Source organism: Drosophila suzukii (genome assembly GCF_043229965.1).
Source record: "Drosophila suzukii chromosome 2 unlocalized genomic scaffold, CBGP_Dsuzu_IsoJpt1.0 scf_2c, whole genome shotgun sequence".
Lineage (NCBI taxonomy): Eukaryota > Metazoa > Arthropoda > Insecta > Diptera > Drosophilidae > Drosophila > Drosophila suzukii.
The window spans coordinates 36,711,648-36,735,513 of NW_027255896.1; the positions used below are offsets into that span (position 1 = coordinate 36,711,648).

The 23,866-nt window shown below is 38.8% G+C and overlaps 2 protein-coding genes across 2 annotated transcripts; both read left to right on the top strand.

Moving 5' to 3' along the window:
* The first annotated feature begins 19,672 nt into the window (after positions 1–19,672).
* LOC139354442 (uncharacterized) lies at positions 19,673–22,256 on the top strand. The gene is made up of 5 exons (XM_070998678.1): positions 19,673–19,700; positions 19,784–19,962; positions 20,026–20,980; positions 21,331–21,716; positions 21,804–22,256. Exons 1-5 carry the CDS (start codon positions 19,673–19,675, stop codon positions 22,254–22,256), a joined length of 2,001 nt encoding a protein of 666 aa, XP_070854779.1.
* A 191-nt stretch (positions 22,257–22,447) lies between these two features.
* Positions 22,448–23,095, top strand: LOC139354443 (uncharacterized). Its single transcript, XM_070998679.1, has one exon. The coding sequence runs from the start codon at positions 22,448–22,450 to the stop codon at positions 23,093–23,095; it is 648 nt and encodes a 215-aa protein (XP_070854780.1).
* The last annotated feature ends 771 nt before the right edge of the window (positions 23,096–23,866 follow it).

Sequence of the window (23,866 nt, forward strand, 5' to 3'; positions counted from 1 at the left end):
TGACACTTCCCACCTATACGAAGTACTTTTGGCCAAAAATAGAATACTAATAACCGAGATTCAAAACGTAATGCTTACAGTCACACTTGCAAAAGCCAACATCATAAACCCAGCAATTTTTAATCAAAATGATTTGAAGTCTGTATTTGTTGATCACCCCACAGAAGTCCCCATCATTAGCTTCCCTGTATCACACCAACATACCATCCTGCAATTGAAGGAGAACACAGTAGCCGAATGCAATAGCGACGTCTTAGCAGTCACCGATTGCGTAACAACAACTTACGCGTCGTTTTGCGCTCGAGGCCTACACGCGGGGAGTACCGCACTATGCGAGACGCAAGCCAGCCACCTAGACCCCATCACGTTAATAGATGACGGAGTAATAATAATCAACGAGTGTCCAGCTAAAGTCAGCACTGACGACGGCCCTGAAATAGCCACCGACGGCACACACCTCATTACGTTCGAGCGAGTGGCTTTCATCAATGGCACCAAATACTCAAACCAACGTGAAGCCATAAGAAAAACTCCGGGCATGGCGGCATCCCCGTTACTCAACATCATCGGCCACGATTCCACACTAAGCATGCCACTTCTCCAAAGAATTAACACCCAAAACTTGGAGGTTATCCAAGGGCTTAAGGAAGAAGTGAAATCGGCTGGAACTATCGACACCTGGTCCGCGGTTGGCTTGGGAGCCAGTCTTCTCATCAGCTGCTCCTTCCTACTCATCAAGATGCTGAGGAGGAGACGAGACGCACGGGAGATCCAACAAGTCGTTGATAAATTCCAGATGACCGAGGACGGTCATATTCCTAAGGGGGGAGTTGTTAACACTGTTAAGGAGTAATTATAAGTCGATACAGATCTTGGGTGATTTTTGGATCACCCTAGTGTTTAGTTGCAAAATCAGCATAAACATCTTTAGGGGCCGTGCCTGGTTCTTATTGGTGCACTGTATGGTGAGTTATGTTGATTTTGCTAGTGTCAGCACTTTGCTGCACGAGCGGTCGGCTTGCCGGCCGCGCATAGCTTACGTAAAGTCAAATATGTTTTTAGTTTTACTTGGACATTCATTAAAGAGCATCGGCTTGAATATAAAACTCCGGCATTGGCCGTCAACATCTACTTTATTAATTGAAATTGGTTATCGAGCCTTAAGGGCCGTTAGCAACGGAGTTAGTTACTCCCGACGTAATCTTCATAAGAAGAGAGCCAGTGGCAACCGCCCAGCTCATCCATAATAGCAGCCAGCCACGGCGGCAACTGTATCATCACCCCTTCCCCCGGACCAGCCACGGTGGCAATTGGATCGCAACCCCTCACCCTCACGGACAGCGGCGAGGAATAGATCGTGGCTTCAGAATCAAAACATAATTTGTATATAAACCAATTATAAAATCTCCCAAAGCCCAGGATCCGGAGCGTCGAGATCTCATCGCCCAGGATTAAAAAGAGGGTAAGTTTGTCGGAACACGGTTCCTTTTCTTATACATACGATATATATATATATATGTATACATCCGTGCGCCATGATTACCCCAGAAGCTTTAGCAAAAACAATAGACACTGATCCACAATGTAACGTAAGAATTCTTATATATTGAGACCTTCCGTCTAGATAAAAATTTGTTTTTGGGCTATGTTAATACTTTCCTAGTTAAGACAAAGAATTAATCTGTTAGGAATACATGTAATAATATATAATATCCACATATAATAATTGTTTCATATATATAATCATTTAGATATACTTTTCTTTTCATACCTTTTTTATACATAATAATCAAATGTTAATTTTTCAGCGGCGAGTATCAGCCTTGTAATTGTATGTACAATTGCAAGAGCCCTCTGAGCGACATTTGTAGTCGTGAACGGTCAGCATTTTGCTGATGTGTGCACCTTCACAGGTGGTAAAATCGATACTCTCCGCTAAAACAATAATTGTCAATTAATTTAATTCCTATATGAAGTAGCCAATATTATGTTATTCAACACCGGCGTACGCCGACCTAAATATTATTTTATAAATTTATAATGTGAAAAAGAATTCGAAGCCATGGTGTGCTAGAACTCTAACAAAGGGGGTGTGCTGACGCGAGGAGTGGAGTAGGTCAAGAACAATATCATAACTTTCGACGGACAACCTTGACAATAGGGGATCGTATTGCGCGGCCCGCGACGGTCCATTGACACACGGATGTGTGAAGGGGAGGGAATATGGCCAAAACACAGCCCGATCGTATTGCGATCAAGCGACAGCTAAGCTTGTTGGGCAGTGTGGACTGATGACTGACGTACTTGATGACTAATATAATTTTCCAGGCACTTTTAATATTTATTCTCGTTATGTTGGAGAGGAGAGAGGCTTACCAAGATCCCACGACCCAAATACGACTATGCCGACAAATGGTGCCTGAACATCGGACGCCTCTTCCTTGGCCCAAGTCCTTGTCAGGACTCGGCCACTAATATGCCCACGTAACATGTTCGCGATTTATATACCAATGGAATCCTAGACTTAGGTCAATTTTTCCAAAGGCTTGAAATGCAAGCCGGTATAAACAAAATTAGCCAACTCAAAATGGCGCCGTGGGAAAATATCTTTGAACATGGATCAATAGATAATTTTAAACAAATGGGCAACAAGATATTGAATACCTTAAGAGTAGCGCTACTCAACTCGGTGGCCCTTATAGAAAAACAAGACGAGACAGAAGCAATACTGTCTAAATTCCATGACGATCCAATACAAGGACATACTGGCATTACAAAAACCTTGGCCAAGGTCAAAAGACATTATTTTTGGAAAGGTATGACTCGAGATATTACTGAATACATACGAAAATGTCAGAAATGCCAAAAGCAATGAAGGCGTTCATTACGGACATGGGTATGGAATATATGAATTCAATTTTAAATGACTTGTGCAAATACCTAAAAATTGAAAATATAACATCTACGGCACACCACCACCAGACAGTAGGAACAATAGAACGAAGTCATAGAACTTTCAATGAATACATACGCTCATATATATCGGTTGATAAAACTGATTGGGACGTATGGCTTCAATATTTCTTTTTTTGTTTCAACACGACCCCTTTAATGGCACATGATTATTGTCCATACGAGCTAGTATTTAGTAAAACAAATAATTTACCAAAACAATTTAATAGTATAGAAAAAATAGAACCCATATATAATATAGATGACTATGCTAAGGAAAGTAAATTAAGTTTAGAAGTAGCATACAAAAGAGCTAGAATAATGATAAAAGAATATAAGAAAAATCATAAGATACTATATGATCAGAAAATAAACAACATAGATATATCAGTAGGTGATCAAGTCCTTTTAAGAAATGAAACAGGTCATAAGTTAGATTATTAATATACCGGTCCGTATAAGGTAACGGAAATAGGAGAAAGAAATAACATATTAATAACGAATAACAAGAACAAAAAACAAACAGTTCATAAGGATAGATTAAAAACGTTTATTTCATAATTGCATTTAGCATAGCCATGCTTAGAAATACTTCTTCTTTAAATACGAATATTATTCCCAATTCTCTTTGTAACTAATAAAAAACAAAAAAATTAAAAAAAAAAGATTTAAAAAAAATTGTTTTTTTAAGTAAAATATACTAATAAAATAACTTCATAATATTACGTTATTTTTTAAAAGGAGGGTGATGTAGTATGCACATTTATTGAATATCTACTGTACCAAGAGTACTTGAAGCAAACACACTGTAACACTTTGTTGCAGTGTTTACATACACAAAGGCCCGGTCAAAAACCTAAGTGGCCGAAACATGCTGACACTTGCACTTTCTGTGAGCGCGCCGATCGGCTCACAGAAAGTGCAAGTGTCAGCACTCTGTTACACACGCAACTGAACTCAAGTACATGCATATACCCTATATATATATATATAAAGACAGCATAATTAAATACACATAATATATATAAGATATACATAGCCGACTGTCTGCCGTCCAACAGTGGGCAGCGCAGCTACGAGACTTAGGCTTACTTAGCACCTAAGGAAAAATGTAAAATCAGAAACATCTGCACGTTGGTAGCGGCACTAATGCTATTCCAGATTTAAAATAAAGAATATTAAAACAAATCAAAGATATCTTTAAACTACAATTGCGAACATGTTTTTTACGTTATTTAATCTTTTTCATTCTCTTTTCTAGATTATAGTATATATTCAAAATGTTGAGTGCTTACTTTTTGTATTTTTGCAAGTATCCATGAATAGATGTTTATACCCGTTACTCGTGGAGTAAAAGGGTATACTAGATTCGTCGGAAAGTATGTAACAGGCAGAAGGAAGCGTTTCCGACCCCACAAAGTATATATATTCTTGATCAGGATCACTAGCCGAGTCGATCTAGCCATGTCCGTCTGTCCGTCTGTCTGTCCGTCCGGATGAACGCTGAGATCTCGGAAACTATCGGAGCTAGGCTATTGAGATTTGGCGTGCAGATTCCTGAGCTTCTTACGCAGCGCAAGTTTGTTTCAGCACAGTGCCACGCCCACTCTAACGCCCACAAACCGCCCAAAACTGTGGCACCTACAGTTTTGATACTTGAATAAAAATTTTAGCTGAAATGTATTGTTCTCATCAATACCTATTGATTGATCCAAAAAAAAGTTTGCCACGCCCACTTTAACGCCCACAAACCGCAAAAACCTGTGACGCCCACAATTTTCATACTAGATAAAAAATTTTAACTGAAATGTATTGGTCTCGTCGATACCTATCGATTGATCCGCCGGTAGGTGGCGCATTTTAATCTCGCTTTGCTGCTTGCATATCTCCATATAGCTGAGTAACGGGTTTCTGATAGCCGAGGTACTCGACTATAGCGTTCTTCCTTGTTTTATATTACCTCCATCACATTCAAAGAGTTTTGATTGTATGAACTGGAGCCGTACATAGTGTGCATTGAACAGAATTCCGTCAAATACATTCAAAAAGTTATTTATTTTAACTGAATGCTCGTTATCTATCTAAGTCAACAATCTTTTAAATATGCTTACACAATTTATAAGAACATTTTATATAGGTTTTCAACTTGATCTTTGACAACGGCTCATTGACAACGGCTGGCTGCTAGCTCTATTATGTCCCATAATAGGGGTTAAAATCACGACCGCGCAACAACTCGCAAGTAGCTGACATATCTCACTCAAAGAACTATTTTCCGTTCTCCGTACATGTAATTTTAACTCGAAATAAAAGGTGAGAAGATAATTTTGTAGCATAATAATATATTTATTCATTTATTTTAGTATTGCGAAAATGTTTTATTATATATTGAAATTAATTATCTGACTTCATTCCGGCGATTTGCATAGAAGACGATTCCGACGTCAATTCAGGATTACAAAATGTAGAGTGTTCACCATAATTTGAAGTTTTGAGATCATGTCCACCTCGACTCATGAACATAGTTTTTGTGTTTGGAAGGTATTGAAAATGTTGACCAATTATCTGTCCTTTAAATTGTTCAATAAATTCGCCAATTTCCTCATGAAATTCCATTTTGTTAATTTTGTTTTCTTGTAGGTCTTTATACATCTAGTCTCAACTTTAAAATAATGTAAAAATATTGTGTTATTGTTTTGAAGCTACTTTTAAAAAATATCAAAATAATGTATGCATTGTTAAGAGCACAACCCCCGCCCTTAAGGTGTGTTTCACAATAGGGAAACTGGTTTCCTTTAAACCTGTTTAATGACGGACAGCCCATTTCCTCGATGTTAATGAGCTGACGACTCCCAAAAAACGTCTGTAGAAATCGTTTATTTTTAACAGCTTTAAAAATAATTTGTTTTCCGCCTGTAATTGTCCTTAGATACTTTCGAGTCTTTGGAAAACTGTTTTCTCCATCGTTCCAAAAAATGTTGTGATGTGTATTGCTTAACCAAATTGCAGTCTTTCGAGATTTTGTATTTAGCAAAGTAAAATCATATGGTGGTTCTATTAAAAAACAATTTAAAATTTTTTTAGAATACAATTATTATTATTATCAAAGAAACCTTGAACATCAATCGAAACAGTATCTCTCAACATTTTTCTAGTGTTAAACAACTCGTTGTGGTAGTCCGTTTAACGGGCCACATTCAATAAGAGTCAGTAAGCTTGGGTATTTTCATAACTTGGTGTCTTCAGTTCTATTGAAATTCTCACAACAATAGGACCAGTTTTCACTGATTCGTTTTGATATGAAAGATCAACCACAATAATAGGGACCTTCAATTTAAACTCATTTGGGGTCTATAATGGTTGTGATTGACGATTATAGTAACTATATTGAAATCATGTATACATTTCATATTGGTGAGCAAACGAATTCTTACTTAAATCAACATTCATCTTATAATATGGATATGACTCAGAATTCAAGTGAACTTTCAAGTTTGATAAGTTATTTGTTATAAGTTCTCTATTTAGTGTAAATCCAATTATGGAAAATCTTGGTTTTTCGCGGTTAGCCGACAATTTCACATTCCAGCTGTGTTGACTCCCTTACCTCAATTTGGGGCTAACATATGAATCCCAACTCCAGAATGCGATTGGTAGGTTTGCACCACTTTTAATAATATCGTACACCTTAGTTTTTGCAAAATCGCTCGGAGTTATTTATTTATTTTATTTTATTTTGATTTTCACTCTTCCTAACACTACAAGTACAAGAATACTTATAAATTAGTGCGCTAGTCACAATTCAATTTACTTCATTAACATACTAAAATTTTCTTAACTTTATAGTTCTAATACAAGACATTAAAACTATGACATTTGACTTATGAAACATTAAATTCTTAAGGACAAAGTTTTGTTGTAAATTATATACCGCTTTGAAGATGTGTGTGTAATTTCGTTTTGAATTGCGTGGCAGACTTAATTGTTTTTATTGGATGTGGTAGTTTATTCCAAGAACGCACAGCACAGATAAAAAAGTGTTTCTCAGCATAGGCATGTTTTACTTTTTGACAAATTAGATTGTTTGTTCTGTTGGAAGCGCTGAATTTTAGTTTACTAAAGAGATATTTTGGCTCGTAAGTTGTTATTACTTTGTGCAACAGAACTAGTGTTTTGTACTCGATGCAGACTTTTAGCGACATATCAAAAATTTTAAAAGTTGCATCAGAGATTCGATCTGTGCCCCTGCGATTAAATATATATCTCGCTACATTATTGAAGGCTACAAGGAGTTTGTGCTGGCTAGTAGCATCACAATTTCCAAAGACTTCGACTCCATAAAATAGTAGTGGTGTCAGTTATATGGGGAATTTTCCAGGTTATACTCGCCATTTCCAGTTTACAAGTTTTGTTCATTTCTGATTTGTTTAAACACATCGTCAAGATTCTTAGCTAGCATCAACGCTAGTACATATTAACAAAACTTTTTTATAATCCTCAGCAAATCCCAACAAATTTTTTAATGGTACAGAAAAGTTGAAGTGGGGTCCCGTAGAAATTTCGTCTCCACTGCTCCATCCAGAATTTAGTATACATTGTCTTTGAAGATTATCCAGGGATATACAATTTTTTAGGGTAGTAGTCATACCGACATGAACTTGACACTTTGGACACGTTGTATTTAGTTTTTACCTAGCAGTATTTTGATGGTTACTTTCTTTTTAGTCTTGTTTTTTGATGGTTACTTTGTGTATAGTACCTGTACAGTACTTGGTTTTGGATGTTTACTATCTGTATAGTATCTGTAAAGTACTTGGTTTTAGATGGTAACTAACGGTTAACAAGTCTTATGAGTTGTTATGGTCTTTTATTAAGAATTATCAAAGCACACAAGCTAATGTTTCTTAGATGTGTTAGCCAAACAGACTTGCCGTGACCTATCATTACCTGACCGTCATCAAGGTCACATGCCCAAGACCCAAGGCGCAGGACGTCTGATAAGATCATACATCTCAAGACCATTGATAAGGGATGAAGTTACGACCGTGCAACAACTCGCAAGTAGCCGACGTAGTTATGTTATCGCCTTTGGGAATAATTCAAACTTTTATTTTAAACTTTTAATTCAAACTTTTACTTATTTGTTCTTTATTTATATCGAAAAGAGTTATTTCCAAGGTGTACATTCGTAGTATGCCGTTCTTGAGTAGTGATCCGTTTAAGACTAGCCGCAGATCAAGCTTATGTTCTTAATAAAGCTTAAAATAGGTAGGAAAGCTTATAATTACTCAGAGTGGAAGCTCTATTTACGTACATTTATACTTATGATTTACATTTAATAAGGCAGGTATATATAGGTATATATAACACCCCCAGCGCAAGTTTTAAGAATATAACATAGTTCTTAAATAACTTAAAGGTTAATACAAAGGAGCTTACGTATCTAATTTTGACAGTTATGTATTCTCTTTACTTGGTCTTTGTAGATTTTTTTATTTGGGTTGCTATTATATAAGTAATTGGGAAACGCGGATTCTGGGACAATTAGCATATTAATGGCCCCCGCCCCTTTACTAACTAGCATATTAATGACCCCCGCCTCTCACTAATTAACATATTAATGGCCACCGCCTCTTCATTAATGTATGCGGGTTCTGGGACAATTAGCATAATCCATAAATTATCTGATTTTAAAAGGTTTAGATGTCATAAAAATATCCATAAAGAGTATACTAAATTGCCCCCAAACCCCACACCACCATGTAACAATACTGATCACGTGACCTTTTTGCCTCATTATCAGCAATTAATATTCAGCAGGTGTTGCTGTACACGGGAAAAAGGTTGCACTCTTTCCCAACATCGGCATGTGACAATATTGATCATGTATCCTTTTCCTCATTATCAGCAATTAATATTCAGCAGGTGTTGCTGTGCACGTGAGAAAGGTCGCAAACCCAAAACATCTAAAACATGCCCGATCATGTTGGGGAATAACGTTTCCTATAATTGTAAAACTAATTTAGATATCAAAAGCACCCCAATAAAATAAATCCCACAAGTTAATGATTATCAGACCTCGAATATTTTCAAACATACATTTTTTTTTCGCCCCAGAATGTTTAACTGGTAAATTTCCAAGATCTCTCCTCTCTGCAAACGGGTCATAAACATATCACAAAAGGGGTTCAAACAAGAGCTACCCGAACATGCGCACCTGTCTGTTACTTGACCGGAATAAAAGGGACACATGTACAAGTCTGAAGTCGCACGCCCATTGACAAGATCATGGGCCTCGCGCCAACGACCTCACGGCTGACTGCTAGCTCTAATACGTTACCATAATAGGGGTTGAAATCACGACCGCGCAACAACTCGCAAGTAGCTGACATATCTCAGTCAAGGAAATATTTTCCATTCTCCGTACCTGTAATTTTAACTCGAAATAAAAAGTCAGAAGTTTATTTTGTATTATAATAATACATTAATTCATTTATTTTGGTATTGCGAACATTTTTGTGATACATAGAAATTAATTTTCTGCTTTGATTCCGGCGATTTGCATAGAAGAAGCAGGCGCACGTTTCCGACGACATTTCTGGATTACAAAATGTAGAGTGTTGACCATAATTCGTAGTTTTGGGTTCATGTCTACCTCGATTCATGAACATAGTTTTTGTGTTTAGAAGGTATTGAAAATACTGACCAATTGTTCAATAAATTGGTCAATTTTCTTATAAAACTTCATTTGGTTAATTTTGTTTTCTTGCACATCTTTACACATCTAGTCTCAACTTTAAAATAATGTATAAAAATTATTTTATTGTTTTGAAGCTACTTTTAAAAAATCTCAAAAAAATGTATGCACAAACCCCGCCCTTGAGGTGTGTTTCACAATAGGAAAACCGGTTTCCTTTAAAGCTGTTTAATGACGGACAGCCCATTTCCTCGACGTTAATGAGCTGACGACTCCCAAAAAACGTCTGTAGAAATCGTTTCTTTTCCACACCTTTACAAATAATTTGTTTTCCTCTTGTAATTGTCCTTAGATACTTTCGAGTTTGTGGAAAACTATTTTCTCCTTCGTTCCAAAAAATTTTGTGATGTGTATTGGTTAACCAATATGCGGCCTTTCGAGATTTTGTATTTAGCAAAGTAAAATCATATGGTGGTTCTATTAAAAAACAAGGAAGAACGCTATAGTCGAGTACCTCGACTATCAGATACCCGTTACTCAGCTAAATGGAGATCTGCAAGCAATAAAGCGAGATTAAAATGCGCCACCTACCGGCGGTATACAGATTTAAGCGTTATGGGCGTTAGAGTGGGCGTGGCAAATTTTTTTTTTTTATCAATCGATAGGTATTGACGAGACCAATACATTTCAGTTTAAATTTTTTATCTAGCATAAAAATTGTGGGCGTCACAGGTTTTCGTGGTTTGTGGGCGTTAGGGTGGGCGTGGCAACCTTTTTTTGGGTCAATCGATAGGTATTGATGAGAACATTACATTTCAGTTAAAATTTTTATTCTGGCATCAAAACTGTAGGAGCCACAGTTTTGGGCGGTTTGTGGGCGTTAGAGTGGGCGTGGCACTCTACTGAAACAAACTTGCGCTGCGGAAGAAGCTCAGGAATCCGCACTCCAAATCTCAATGGCCTAGCTCTCATAGTTTCCGAGATCTCAGCGTTCATCCGGTCGGACAGACAGACGGACAGACGGACATGGCTAGATCGACTCGGCTAGTGATCCTGATCAAGAATATATATACTTTATGGGGTCGGAAACGCTTCCTTCTGCCTGTTACATACTTTCCGACGAATCTAGTATACCCTTTTTCTCTACGAGTAACGGATTTAACTATTATTCAAGTTTGGATCTTTTTAGAATACAATTCCAATTTCCTTTAGAATAAAAATATTATTATTATCAAAGAAACCTTGAACATCAATCGAAACTATATCTCTCAACATTTTTCTAATGTTAAATAACTCTTTGTACTAGTCCGTTTAGTGGGTTATATTAAACTTAACGGTCTTGTATGAGGAGACAGTAAGCTTGGGTATTTTCATGACTAGGTGTCTTTAGTTCTATTGAAGTTCTCACATCAATAGGATCAATTTTTACTGATTCATTTTGATATGAAAGATCAACCACAATAATAGGGGTCTTCAATTTAAATTCTTTTGGGGTCAAAAATGGTTGTGATTCACGATTATAGTAACTAGATTGAAATCTTGTATACATTTCATACAGGTGAGCATAATAATTCTTACTAAAATCAACATTCAGATTATTATGGATATGACTCAGAATTCAAGTGAATTTTCAAGTTTGATAAGTTATTTGTGATAAGTTCTCCAATTATGGCAAATCTTGGTTTTTCGCGGTTAGCCGACAATTTCACATTTCAGCTGTGTTGACTCCTATACCCCAATTTGGGGTTAACATATGAATCCCAACTCCGGAATGCGATTGGCAGGTTTACACCACTTTTAATAATATCGTACATCTTAATTTTTTTTAAATCGCTCAGAGTTACATGGGGAATATTCCAGGTTTTATTCGTAATTTCCAGTTTAAAAGATTGTTCATTTCTGGTTTGTTCAAGATTCACCAAGATTCTTAGTTAGCATCAACACTAGTTCGTGTTTACAATTTAACAAAACTTTTTTATAATCCTCAGCCAATCCCAACAAATTTTTTAATGGTACAGAAAAAAGTTTAAGTGAGGATCCCGTAGAAATTTCGTCTCCACTGCTCCATCCAGAATTTAAAAGGTATTGACTTTGAAGATTATCCAGAGATATACAATTTTTTAGGGTAGTAGTCATACCGACATAGACTTGACACGTTGCACTCGTTGTATTTAGTTATTACCTAGCATTATTTTGATGGTTACTTTCTTTTTAGTCTTGTTTTTGGATTGATACTTTTTGGTTAGTACCTGTACAGTACTTGATTTTGGATGGTTACTATCTGTAAAGTACTTGGTTTTAGATGGTAACTAAATGTTAACAAGTATTATGAGTTGCTATAGTCTCTTATTAAGAATTATCAAAGTACTCAAGTTAAAGTTTCTAAGATCTGTTAGCCAAACACACTTGCAGTGAACTATCATTACCTGACCGTCATCAAAGTCACATGCCCAAGACCCAAGGACAGTGAATAAAATACTTCCCCTTCATTTGTACCTGGAGTTTTAATTACAGTCAGAAAGAAAAGTTGTAGTATCATTCAATATTTTTTTATATATTTTATTATTGTAAACATATTTCATTAAATTCATAATTAATTATATTTTATGTATATTTGTATATAATTAATTTTATTACTCCATCCCTCTGTAAGAAACATGTCGGTTATTAATCTTCGTTCCAAACGCAGATTTTCGCTTGGTTCCCATAGATAGATGTAAAATAGTTCTCACAATGTAATCTTTCTCAGATGTTGAGTTATTTTTAAAGCATTCATTTGTTCCATCCCATAATAATATTGTAATATATTTCGAAAGCACCATTAGCTAACATAGGAGCGTCTTTCAATTTAATTTCTAATTCAAGTTTATGACCTGGTAATATCGGTTTTTGTTGTCAACTATTTTCCTAGTTCTAGTTTTTTAATTATATTCTAATTGTATACTATTTGATTGTCTAAGATTCTGAATAAGTTTAATAAACTCTTTAATTACAATACTGATTAGCTGGTTACTATATATTTAGTAGATGTATACAAGTTGTTTAGTATCTGGTTTCTATATGTTTAATAGATGTATACAAGTTGTTTACTAGATATATACAAGTTGTTTACTAGCTGTTTAGTATCTGCTTTCTATATGTTTAGTAGATGTATACAAGTTGTTTAGTAGATGTATACAAGGTGTTTACTAGCTGTTTAGTATCTGGTGTTACGTACGCCCTCCACATAGAAAGATTCACATAGAGAAACAACGACGAATCTTTAGCCAGGGGGAGGGGTGCATGTGACTAACCAGACTCATACTGGTAGAGGCAGAAGAAAAAGCAATTCGGCAATTCTCGGGTGTCGCGTGTCCAGAACAACGGCCACTATCGACCTATTGGTAACCATACTCCGGTAGCTGGCAAAGGGCAACAGCCGGCCGTTGACTCCCAAGATAGCAGATATCAAGAAACAGTAATTCTAGGTGGGAACACCTAGTTTATCCGATCCATACCCGCAGCCAAGTAAAAGCTCTAGTCTGGTATAAAAGACCTTAGACAAATAGAGATAGGGAGAGAATCCATTTATATGTCTTGCTGACGGAAGCCGGCAGCTTCGAGGGAAGGCGACTTTCCCTGGGGCAGTCGTCCATGGAGTCTTCTGCCACCAGGACCAGCCACCATATCCAACAGTCCTTGAGGAGAACACAATTGCAGCTCGAAATAATCTTGTGCCGAGCCAGAGCCGCTATTGTCATCAAAGAACGTGGAGAGGATCAACAATAAGGACGACATCCTACATTCTGCGATGTTTGTGGACGCAGTATCCGTGATCTCCATGCTCCTGAAATTTGTTCAGCTGTAGGATGGTTCCGTTCAGAGCGTAGCGACCAATAGCATACGTCGGAGAAAGTAGTGATGCAATATAAATGTGTTAATCGAGCCAACCAAAGCTAAAGTGAACTCGTGCATAACCAAGGAACAATATCCTCAAATAATACAATTGGATAACAAGTGAAAATCAAGCATTGAAACATGCATTGAAATATATTTAATCCAACCGAATTACAACCAACAACAACCAACTATTACAAAGTGCGAATCGTGATAAACAATTAGAGAGGACGAATCTCTCCACCAGCCGTTGAAGAAGTCGCATGCCTCTGGCATAATATATATATATTTTTTAGTTTTTAAGTGAATTGGTATACTTAAGAACAGCCGTATTTTGCTGCACGTCTACTTATATATATATATCCAATATAATATTTTCCCAAAGCCCAGGATCCGGAGCGTCGAGATCTCAACGCCCAGGATTTAAAGAGGGGCGGCGAGTATCAGCCTTGTAGTTATATGATAATTGCAAGAGTCCTCTGAGCGACGTTTGTAGTCGTGAATAGTCAGTATTTTGCTGATGTGTGCACCTTCATAGGTGATAAATTCGATACGCTCCGCTAATACAATAAGTGTCAATTAAATTAGATTAATCAACAGACGCAGATATATATTTCCTAATAAATTTATAATGTGAAAAAAGAATTGGAAACCATGGTGTGCTAGAACTCTAATAAAGGGGGTGTGCAACAACCTTGAAAATAGGGGATCGTAATGCGCGGCCCGCGACGATCCATTGGCACACGAATGTGTGAAGGGGAGGGAATATGGCCAAAACACAGCCCGATCGTATTGCGATCAAGCGACAGCTAAGCTTGTTGGGCAGTGTGGACTGATGACTGACGAACCTCATGACTAATATTATTTTCCAGGCACTTTTAATATTTATTCTCGTTATGTTGGAGAGGAGAGAGGCTTACCAAGATCCCACGACCCGAATACGACGTAGCTTATGCCGGCAAATGGTGCCTGAACATCGGACGCCTCTCCCTCGGCCCAAGTCCCTGTCAGGACTCGGGCACTAATATGCCCACGTAACACTGATTTATATATGTTTAGCATGTGTTTACGTAGCCATAAAACCACTTCGAGGACTGCTAAGTTGAATAATTATTTTGAAAACAATGTAGGGCATTTAAGGAAGTATCTCGAGGAAACCTTTAGTAATTTGAATTGCGATATTTTTATACCCTTGCAGAGGGTATAATGATTTCAATCAGAAGCTTGCAACGCAGTGAAGGAGACGATTCCGACCATAAAGTATATATATTCTTGATGAGCATGACTAGACGAATCGATCTAGCCATGTCCGTCTGTCCGTCCGTTTCTACGCAAACTAGTCTCTCAGTTTTAAAGCTATTGCGCTGAAACTTTCCCAAAAGTCTTATTTCTTTTGCAGGTAGAATATAAACCAGCCGGATTGGACGTCTACGAGCTTTTATAGTCTTTTGTTAAGAATGATCAAAAATTCTTGATTACCAGACGACTTTCGATGTGAAGTAAAAACTTACACTCTGATTTTCAATGTGTTTGCTATGTACGTAAGAAAGAATGCAAAGCCAAAATATCTCAAGATTGATATATAAATCTTAGAGGATTATGTTGTATGTATCCTGTGATTGTAAAACTAATTAAGAAATAAATTGTTCACACGTTGTCTAAAAGCTGTGTAGAAGCTGTTTTGATAAACAATTTTTATTCATAATGACAGATATTAAGATTATATATTCTTTAACTAGTTAAAATAAAACATTTCCATTTTTCATGTTCTTTCATCTTATGTAGGTATAATAAATGTAATCTTAAATACGATAGCTGGCCTTACATCCCATAACTATAGTTATTAGCTACAATAAAATGTTTAGAAAGAACAAAATATATGAAGGTCAAAAAACGATTTAAAACTAACTATAATTGGGAAAGTAATTGAAATCGCTCCGGCGTAATACAGTAAAAAACAAAAATCACTGTGATTATCCCATTTTCTATCACCATAACAAATGTGTATACCCACACCTAAATGACCAATTGTATCCTTTGTCCAAAAATGTCTGTGACTTTCACTTATATATTTGTCACCGATAATTTAAATCCCATTAAGCAAACCACCCATTGCTAACCGTACCATAACCCCAGAGTCAAGTTGGTTACCTACAATAAACATAGGTGGTGGTGTAAAGGATTGCTAAAATGACTCGACGCAGGCGCAAAGGTCATAAAAAATGATCATAAAAATATAATTAGGAAAGTATTTTTTATTTGCGAACCATTTATAACGGTTATCAACAACACAAATAGTTATGTTACAAAGGATTTGCTTAAATGCCTCGACGCAGGCGCAAAGGTCAAGGTATTGGAAAAAAATTCATGGAATATTATCCCTTCATAAAAGAGGTCATAAAATATATAATTAGGAAAGTATTTTTTATTTGCGAACAATTTAAAAATGTTACTAACAACACAAATAGTTGTTACAAAGGATTGCTAAAATACCTTGATGCAGGCGCAAAGGTCAAGGTAAGGGGAAAATTCATGGGATATTATCCCTTCACCAAAAGCGAAAATTTCTTCTATTTGGATAATAAAAAAATATATATTAATTCAATACTTTCAAAATGCTTGATAAATCTAGTTGTTTGATATTCTCTAACTAATTGAGTCATAAGTTTTCATGTGCCTATTTAATTTACCAAAAACAGTATTAGTCTTCTCTCATAAAATTGATCTTTTGGATCCCTCTAATTCCCCACCGGTAAAATATATGTTCCTCATATTTAATAATGATGGTTTGTCATAGATGGGTACTTGTAATAAGATATTTATTTAAGATATTTACATCCTTCTCTAACTAATATCCTTTTATCCATCATGTAAACAGGTTTAGAATTGTATTGCATGCTTCAACCCTTAGCCACACCCACCACTGTAACAGATTTGACTTTTCCAATGGCTGCCCCAGCCACCTAAACTGTACATTTCTTTTGATTTTCTCTTTTCCTTTCTAAGCAATGTACAACATTTTTAAACTGGTTCTGACCTCCCTCTTTAATGGCATCCTCTACATTGTTTTCCTTATATTTCTGATCTTTTCCTTACAGTAGGTTGTTAAACTTTTATCATTTTGTGGGATTATTGAGCACCCGAAATCCCAGATATTAACTCATAACATGTATCTAAATCAGACTAAATATCAGACTCTAAAAAGACAAGATTTACGTACAATTCAATTAACCATCTACAATCCCTGGAGAAGAGTTTAGTATTTGCAGTTTAATTTTCAAATTTATTGATTTCACAGATTCCCGCTGGTGAATACCAATTTTTAACAAATGGCTGCCAACTCCATACCATTCAGACACTGGTTTACAACCTCATAGAACTGACCCTCAAGGTATCTGTAATGCACAATATATTTCCGTCTCTTTTCTTCTAATCAATATTAAAAATTTCAAAAACTGGTTTTGGAGTTCATTTTATTCTTAGAATTAAATTATTAAAAATTATTAAGCCAACAGAGATAATAATGTTTTTGCGATAGTATCAGAAAATTATTCATTAATCACATTCAAATAATATTCATAATATATCTTAAAATTTTTTAGATTTATCAATAGAGTTTAAATATTAAGACAGGGTCGTCCTCGCGAGACATAGCGCTGACCAACTCACATTGGTCTGCCTCACCATTAAATGTAAGACATTCTAAGTCTGGTATTGAATCCCTTATACGAAAAATCATCTCCTTAACTTCCAGTAGCAGTCGTGACAGCGGATTATTTTCGATTTCCGCATCGTGAAGATCAATTTGCTGTTGAAACTTCGCATTCAAACAATATTCATAATATATCTTACAATTTGTAGATTTATCAATAGAGTTTCCCAATTATTAATATTAAATTATATTGCATCATATCTATTTTTAAGATTAAATATTAAGAATAAAAATTCTGACCACTCCTCCTACTTAATGATGACCATTATAAAATTATAATTATCAACTACTGTTGGCGAACCAGACACCCTATACATTTATTCTTGTAAACTTTATCTCTCGCTCGCCTGTGTTATCTATTTACACATACACGCGCATGAAGCGCGGCTTAGTCGTATCTACATGCAAGAGCTTTGCCAAATGCATTGCCTCGGTCAGTACTTTTCCATTCATCTCTTACGGTAACGTGTTTACGACTTAATTCAGCCTATTCTTGTAGCAATATACCCAGCTACAGTCAGTCACATTTTTGCTACCAACGCAACCACAGCGCATCGAAATTGATTGTATTAAATTATATAGAATGTTCGGTGAATACAAATAAAAATCAATTTAAACAGTTACACTTCTGGCGTCTAATTTGTTAACATAAAATTACTGGTCCTTCGATCGCGGATAGCCAGGAAAGCGTTTGTTTTCGGGACATTTTAATTAAAATTAGTACTTGTCAACGGTGATCTATAGATATCTGCATCGTATAGAACCGTCCTCTAACCTCAATCGTCATGCGGAGTGTGATTCAACAGCGGGGCTTTTGCAAAAGCCAAATCACTCGTGCGCATAACAATGCCACGAAATTTGTGGAAGATATTCAGTCAATCCCGACATTAGTCGCGCGATTGGCCCAGCTACAGGACAACTAAGAAGACCCTGCTGAAGACGTTGATATATACGAGAAAAAACACTACGCTACATACGCTATTCTCAGTAATACGCTTGAAGATTTAAAGGCTGAAGTCGCTAACAATACTCTTCTTGTTTCCGATCAATCATTCAACACTACTCGCAGAAGCCATGTGGACTTTCAGTTCGAGCGAATCAAGCTCCCAACCTTTTCAGGAAATTACGAGGATTGGAAACATTTTTCGGACATGTTCACGGCATCGATTGCATCAAATACGAATTTCACTGAGTGCCAAAGATTTCACTATTTGAAATCATACCTGTCTGGCGAGGCACTCCCTTTAGTGAAACATATTCCCGTGACCAATGAAAACTACAGTGAAGCCTGGGACAAGTTGGAAAAGCGGTATTATCCGCTTATTATCCGATCATTTCTGAACAGTTTTTTAACGCTACCTAGTGCCACAACCAGTAGCATCACTGTGCGTAAATTGGTGGACGGCGCAGATGAAGTTATTCGTGGGTTAAGAGCACTTCAGTGCGATGAACGAGATCCCTGGTTAATATTTATATTATTATCAAAGTTAGATCCTGAAACTCGGCAGTCATGGGCCCAGCGCGCAGAATCTGAAAATTCCAGTGTGACCATCGAGCAATTTCTAACCTTTTTCACATCTCACTGTGACACCTTTGAAGCCTGCCAACTCGGTCGCGCGCCTCAAGCTCGACGATCGGCTGCTACTCATCATGCTGACGGCCACCAGAGACGCGACGACAACAAGTGTTTATATTGCCAGCAGGCTCATCAACTGTACAGGTGTGACCAATTTCTAACCCTGGACATCGCAGCTCGCCGAGAATTCCTGAAAACCAGAAAGCTCTATTTTAACTGCCTCAGCGCTTCACACATGGTCGGCAATTGCACATCGAAACACACATGCCGGGTCTGCCGCCGCAAACATCATACATTGGTCCACGACACACCGCAGCCTTTTCGACCTGGAGAGCCTAATGAGTCACCTAGCGTAAACACTGGCAATCTGTCCTCAACCCCCCGAGATAGATCATTCAGCACAAACAATAAACTTCGCACTCACGAAGAGACACCATCAGGCAGCGTTCCTCCTGTGGGGAACAATTACACTCATCATACCCTGGAAAATATTCCGTATGCAGGTTCGCAAACCCTATTGCCAACCATTCTCGCAGACGTCGACGACGCTTGGGGAAATACAACAAAATGCAGAATGCTCTTAGACACGGGAACCACCATTACTTTGGCATCGGAATCATTTGTTCAGCGGATTGGCGTGCATCGAACGCATGCACGAATTTCAATTCTTGGTCTGGCCGCAAACAACGCCGGTCATACTCGAGGGCGCGCACACTTTAAGCTGCGCTCTCGGCATTCGGATCATATCATCGAGATGGACTCCTTCATTTTGTCCTCGCTGACGTCATCGCTTCCAGCGCAAACTATTGACACATCATCTTCAACCTGGAAGGAAATCTCTGCACTCCTGGATCTATAGATGTCATCGCTGGATCTGATCAACTATGGTCTCTATATACCGGAGAAAGAAAATATTTTGGTAAGAACTATCCCATCGCTCTCAATACAATTTTTGGTTGGATTATTGCAGGCTCGTACACTGCCTGCGACGACCACATCACTCCGGCCGTGACCCATCACGCGGATCTCGACACGATGGTTCGATCGTTCATGGAAATGGACAATGTGCAACCTAACCAATCTCTCTTGGACTCCAGTGATCCCACAGAGAGTCATTTCGCAAACACTCACACGCGCTCCGAAGACGGGGTCTATATCGTCGAGTATCCCTTCAAGGATGGAGCCCCGCCTATCGAATGAACTCTTCCCCAGGCCACCAACCGCCTAGTCTCATTGGAGCGACGGTTTCGTCGACATCCGGAACTCAAAAAACAATACGAGGAGTTTTTGGATGACTACTTGCAACGCGGTCATATGGAACAACTGACATCAGCCCAAGTAATGGACGACCCTGACACTTGCGTTTATCTACCGCATCACGCTGTCATCAAGCAGGATAGCCTGACGACCAAATGTCGGGTGGTCTTCGATGGATCTGGAAAAGACAGTTCTGGAATCTCCTTAAACGACAGACTTCATATTGGACCACCGATTCAGCGGGACTTGCTCGGGGTTTGCCTACGTTTCCGGCAGCACCGATATGTTCTATGCGCAGATATTGAAAAGATGTTTAGAGGGATTCAAGTTTCTAGGCGTCACACCAATTTTCAACGTATTGTGTGGCGCAAAAATGAGAATGAACCTATGCTTCATTTTCGTCTGTTAACAGTCACGTACGGCCTAGCGCCCTCTCCATTTCTGGCCGTTCGAGTTTTGAAGCAACTAGCTGACGATCATCGCCTCGAGTACCCGGCCGCATCACAAGCATTATCACAAGATGCTTATGTGGACGATATCCCAACTGGATGCGATTCGGTAGAAGATCTTCTGGTTCTAAAGACGGAGCTGATTGGACTCTTAGGAAAAGCGAAGTTCAAACTGCGGAAATGGAGCTCTAACTGCTGGAACCTTCTGCAATCATTACCTGAAGAGGAACGATGTTATGACCCAATACAGCTCACCAAAGGTTCACCCATGGAATCGCCCGTCAAGGTCCTTGGAATTCAGTGGAATCCAGGTCGTGATGTAATGTTCGTCAAACCTACAGAATTCGATCTCAGCATTGTCCCCACGAAACGAGAACTATTATCGCAACTTTCCAAGATCTATGACCCACTCGGGATTGCAGCGCCTACCACCGTGCTTCTCAAGCTCATCTTCCAAGAAAGTTGGACCGCTGTAATACACTGAATGCACGCTGGAGGGCATTAGTAGAGGATTTCTCGTCGCTGACAAAATGCCAAGTACCTCGGTACATTGCTGCACCCTACCAACACATCCAACTGCACGGATTCGCAGACGCATCCATGCACGCGTACGGTGCTGTTGTTTATAGTCGAGTAGCATCGGATGGGAAGTTCCACATAAATCTCGTAGCCGCCAAAACACGTGTGGCTCCAATAAAATCAGTCTCAATTCCACGCCTGGAATTAAACGCTGCCCTACTCCTGACACGGCTGCTCACTATTGTTAAAGCGTCGTTAACTATTCATGTTAACAACACGATCTGCTGGACAGATTCGGAGATCGTGCTACACTGGCTGTCCGCACCACCACGGAATTGGAACACATACGTCTTCAACAGAACGGCTGAGATACTGAGCGAATACCAACGTAGCTGCTGGAGCCATGTCCGCTCCGAGGATAATCCTGCCGACTGCGCATCCAGGGGACTTCACCCATCTAAGTTTCTTGACCACGGACTTTGGTGGAAAGGCCCATCCTGGATGGCCTTGCCACAATACGAATGGCCTCTGTCTACTAGCAAGTTCCGAGTTGATACACATTTGGAGGCCAGAGCAGAGGAACGTCCAGCCAAGCCAACAACTCTACATAGCTTTCCTGACGAAAGTATGGACGAGTTGCTCATCAACAAGATCTCATCCTGGACTCGGCTCATAAGGGTAACTAGCTATTGTTATCGCTTTATTCATCGTCTTCGTTTGCAGCACAGGCCTTATTCTGAGTACCTAACTTCAACGGAACTGCAGGCAGCACGAAACCAACTTCTTCGTCACATCCGACGAAAGGCCTTTCAAAGACAGTATACGCAGCTAGAAAACGGACGCCAGCTTCATGCAAAATCGCAGCTGATCCGGTTTTCTCCATTTCTGGATAAGGACGGACTAATGCGAGTTGGCGGACGAATCGAGAGGTCGACCCTTAACTACAACGCCAAGCACCCGGTTATAATTCCAAAGAGTTCTCCAGTCGCCGAGCTCCTGGTACGACATTCTCATGTGACGAATCTTCACACTGGAGTGGACGCCACGTTCACAAATCTTCGACAACAGTACTGGATCCTGGGTGCAAAAGCACAAGTAGCCAGATCATGGGAGAGCTACCTGTACCTCGGGTTCAAGCCAGCCGTTGCTTTCAACATACCGGCTTGGATTATGCCGGGCCAATTTCAATTAAAGGTTCAACTGGGCGCACACCAGTGAGCGGAAAGGCATGGTTCGCAGTATTCGTTTGTCTAACAACGAAGGCTCTCCACATCGAAGCAGTCACCGATTTAACAACCAAGGCCTTTATTGCGGCTTTCCAACGATTCATTGCTCGGCGATCTAAACCAACTGATCTCTACTCAGACAACGGTACCACCTTTCATGGCAGCAAACGAGTACTCGACGAAATGCGGCTGCTAGCCATGGAGCAACGCAAGGATGAGAATTTAGCAAACTTCTTCGCCAACGAAGGAATCCTGTGGCACTTCATACCGCCTTCTGCCTCACACTTCGGGGGAATATGGGAAGCCGGAGTTCGGTCCATCAAGCTACATATGAAAAGAATATTGGGATCGTCAGCCCTAACCTTCGAGGAATTGTCTACAGTTTTAATACAGATTGAAGCCTTACTTAATTCTCGCCCTCTTTGCTCATCAGGGGATTCTACTTTGGATCCGCTTACTCCGGCCCATTTTTTGACTGGCACTCCCTATACTGCCTTACCGGAGCCATCCCGTCTAGACGTCCCCATCAACCGCTTGGAACGATGGACTCAACTACAAGCAATGGTCCAAGGCTTTTGGAAACGCTGGCATATGGAGTACCTAACCTCTCTGCACGAGCGCACCAAATGGCAACTGGAAGACGATAATTTGAAGGTCGACACACTGGTAGTGCTTAAGGAACCAAATCTTCCTCCATCGAAATGGATTCTAGGACGTATCCAGGAGGTACACGCCGGACAAGACGACAAGGTCCGAGTTGTTACCGTCAAAACCGCCCAAGGAGTCTTCAAGCGGCCAATTACCAAATTGGCGATCTTGCCCCTTTGCTGAACAGCCGTTCAGGGGGGGCGGTATGTTGAGGAACCAGACACCCTATACATTTATTCTTGTAAACTTTATCTCTCGCTCGCCTGTGTTATCTATTTACACATACACGCGCATGAAGCGCAGCTTAATCGTATGTACATGCAAGAGCTTTGCCAAATGCATTGCCTCGGGTAGTACTTTTCCATTCATCTCTTACGGTAACGTGTTTACGACTTAATTCAGCCTATTCTTGTAGCAATATACCCAGCTACAGTCAGTCACATTTTTGCTACCAACGCAACCACAGCGCATCGAAATTGATTGTACTAAATTATATAGAATGTTCGGTGAATACAAATAAAAATCAATTTAAACAGTTACACTTCTGGCGTCTAATTTGTTAACAACTACTATTATATTAAAAACAATTAAATGTACGCATACTCATATAACAACAGTTTCCAATATCGATATATGTTCGCCTACAATCTTACTTTGCCTTTGATTTCCGGTTTCTTATGTATTCTTCTTCTCAATTTGACACAGTGTGGAATGGTTTTACTTAAGTCAATCGCATGGGATGGTGGTTTGATTCTTGGGGATATCCTTGGATATAAAGTACCTGCTCTATTCTACGTTCTGTCTTTTCCTGGTTGATGAGATTACAAAACCTAAAACAGTACAAAATTTGAATCGAAAGACAAAAGATGACTGAAATCAACAAGCAAATCAACCACTGTGACTTTAAAATAAACAAGGAAGAACGCTATAGTCGAGTACCTCGACTATCAGATA

Coding starts and splice junctions, on each gene's coding strand:
- LOC139354443 (XM_070998679.1), top strand. CDS start 22,448: ATGCGGCTGCTAGCCATGGAGCAACGCAAGGATGAGAATTTAGCAAAC.
- LOC139354442 (XM_070998678.1), top strand. CDS start 19,673: ATGTCATCGCTGGATCTGATCAACTATG. Junction 20,981..21,330: donor CAAGCTCATCTTCCAAGAAA/GTTGGACCGCTG, acceptor TCTGCTGGACAG/ATTCGGAGATCGTGCTACAC. Junction 21,717..21,803: donor CCTGGACTCGGCTCATAAGG/GTAACTAGCTAT, acceptor ACGGAACTGCAG/GCAGCACGAAACCAACTTCT.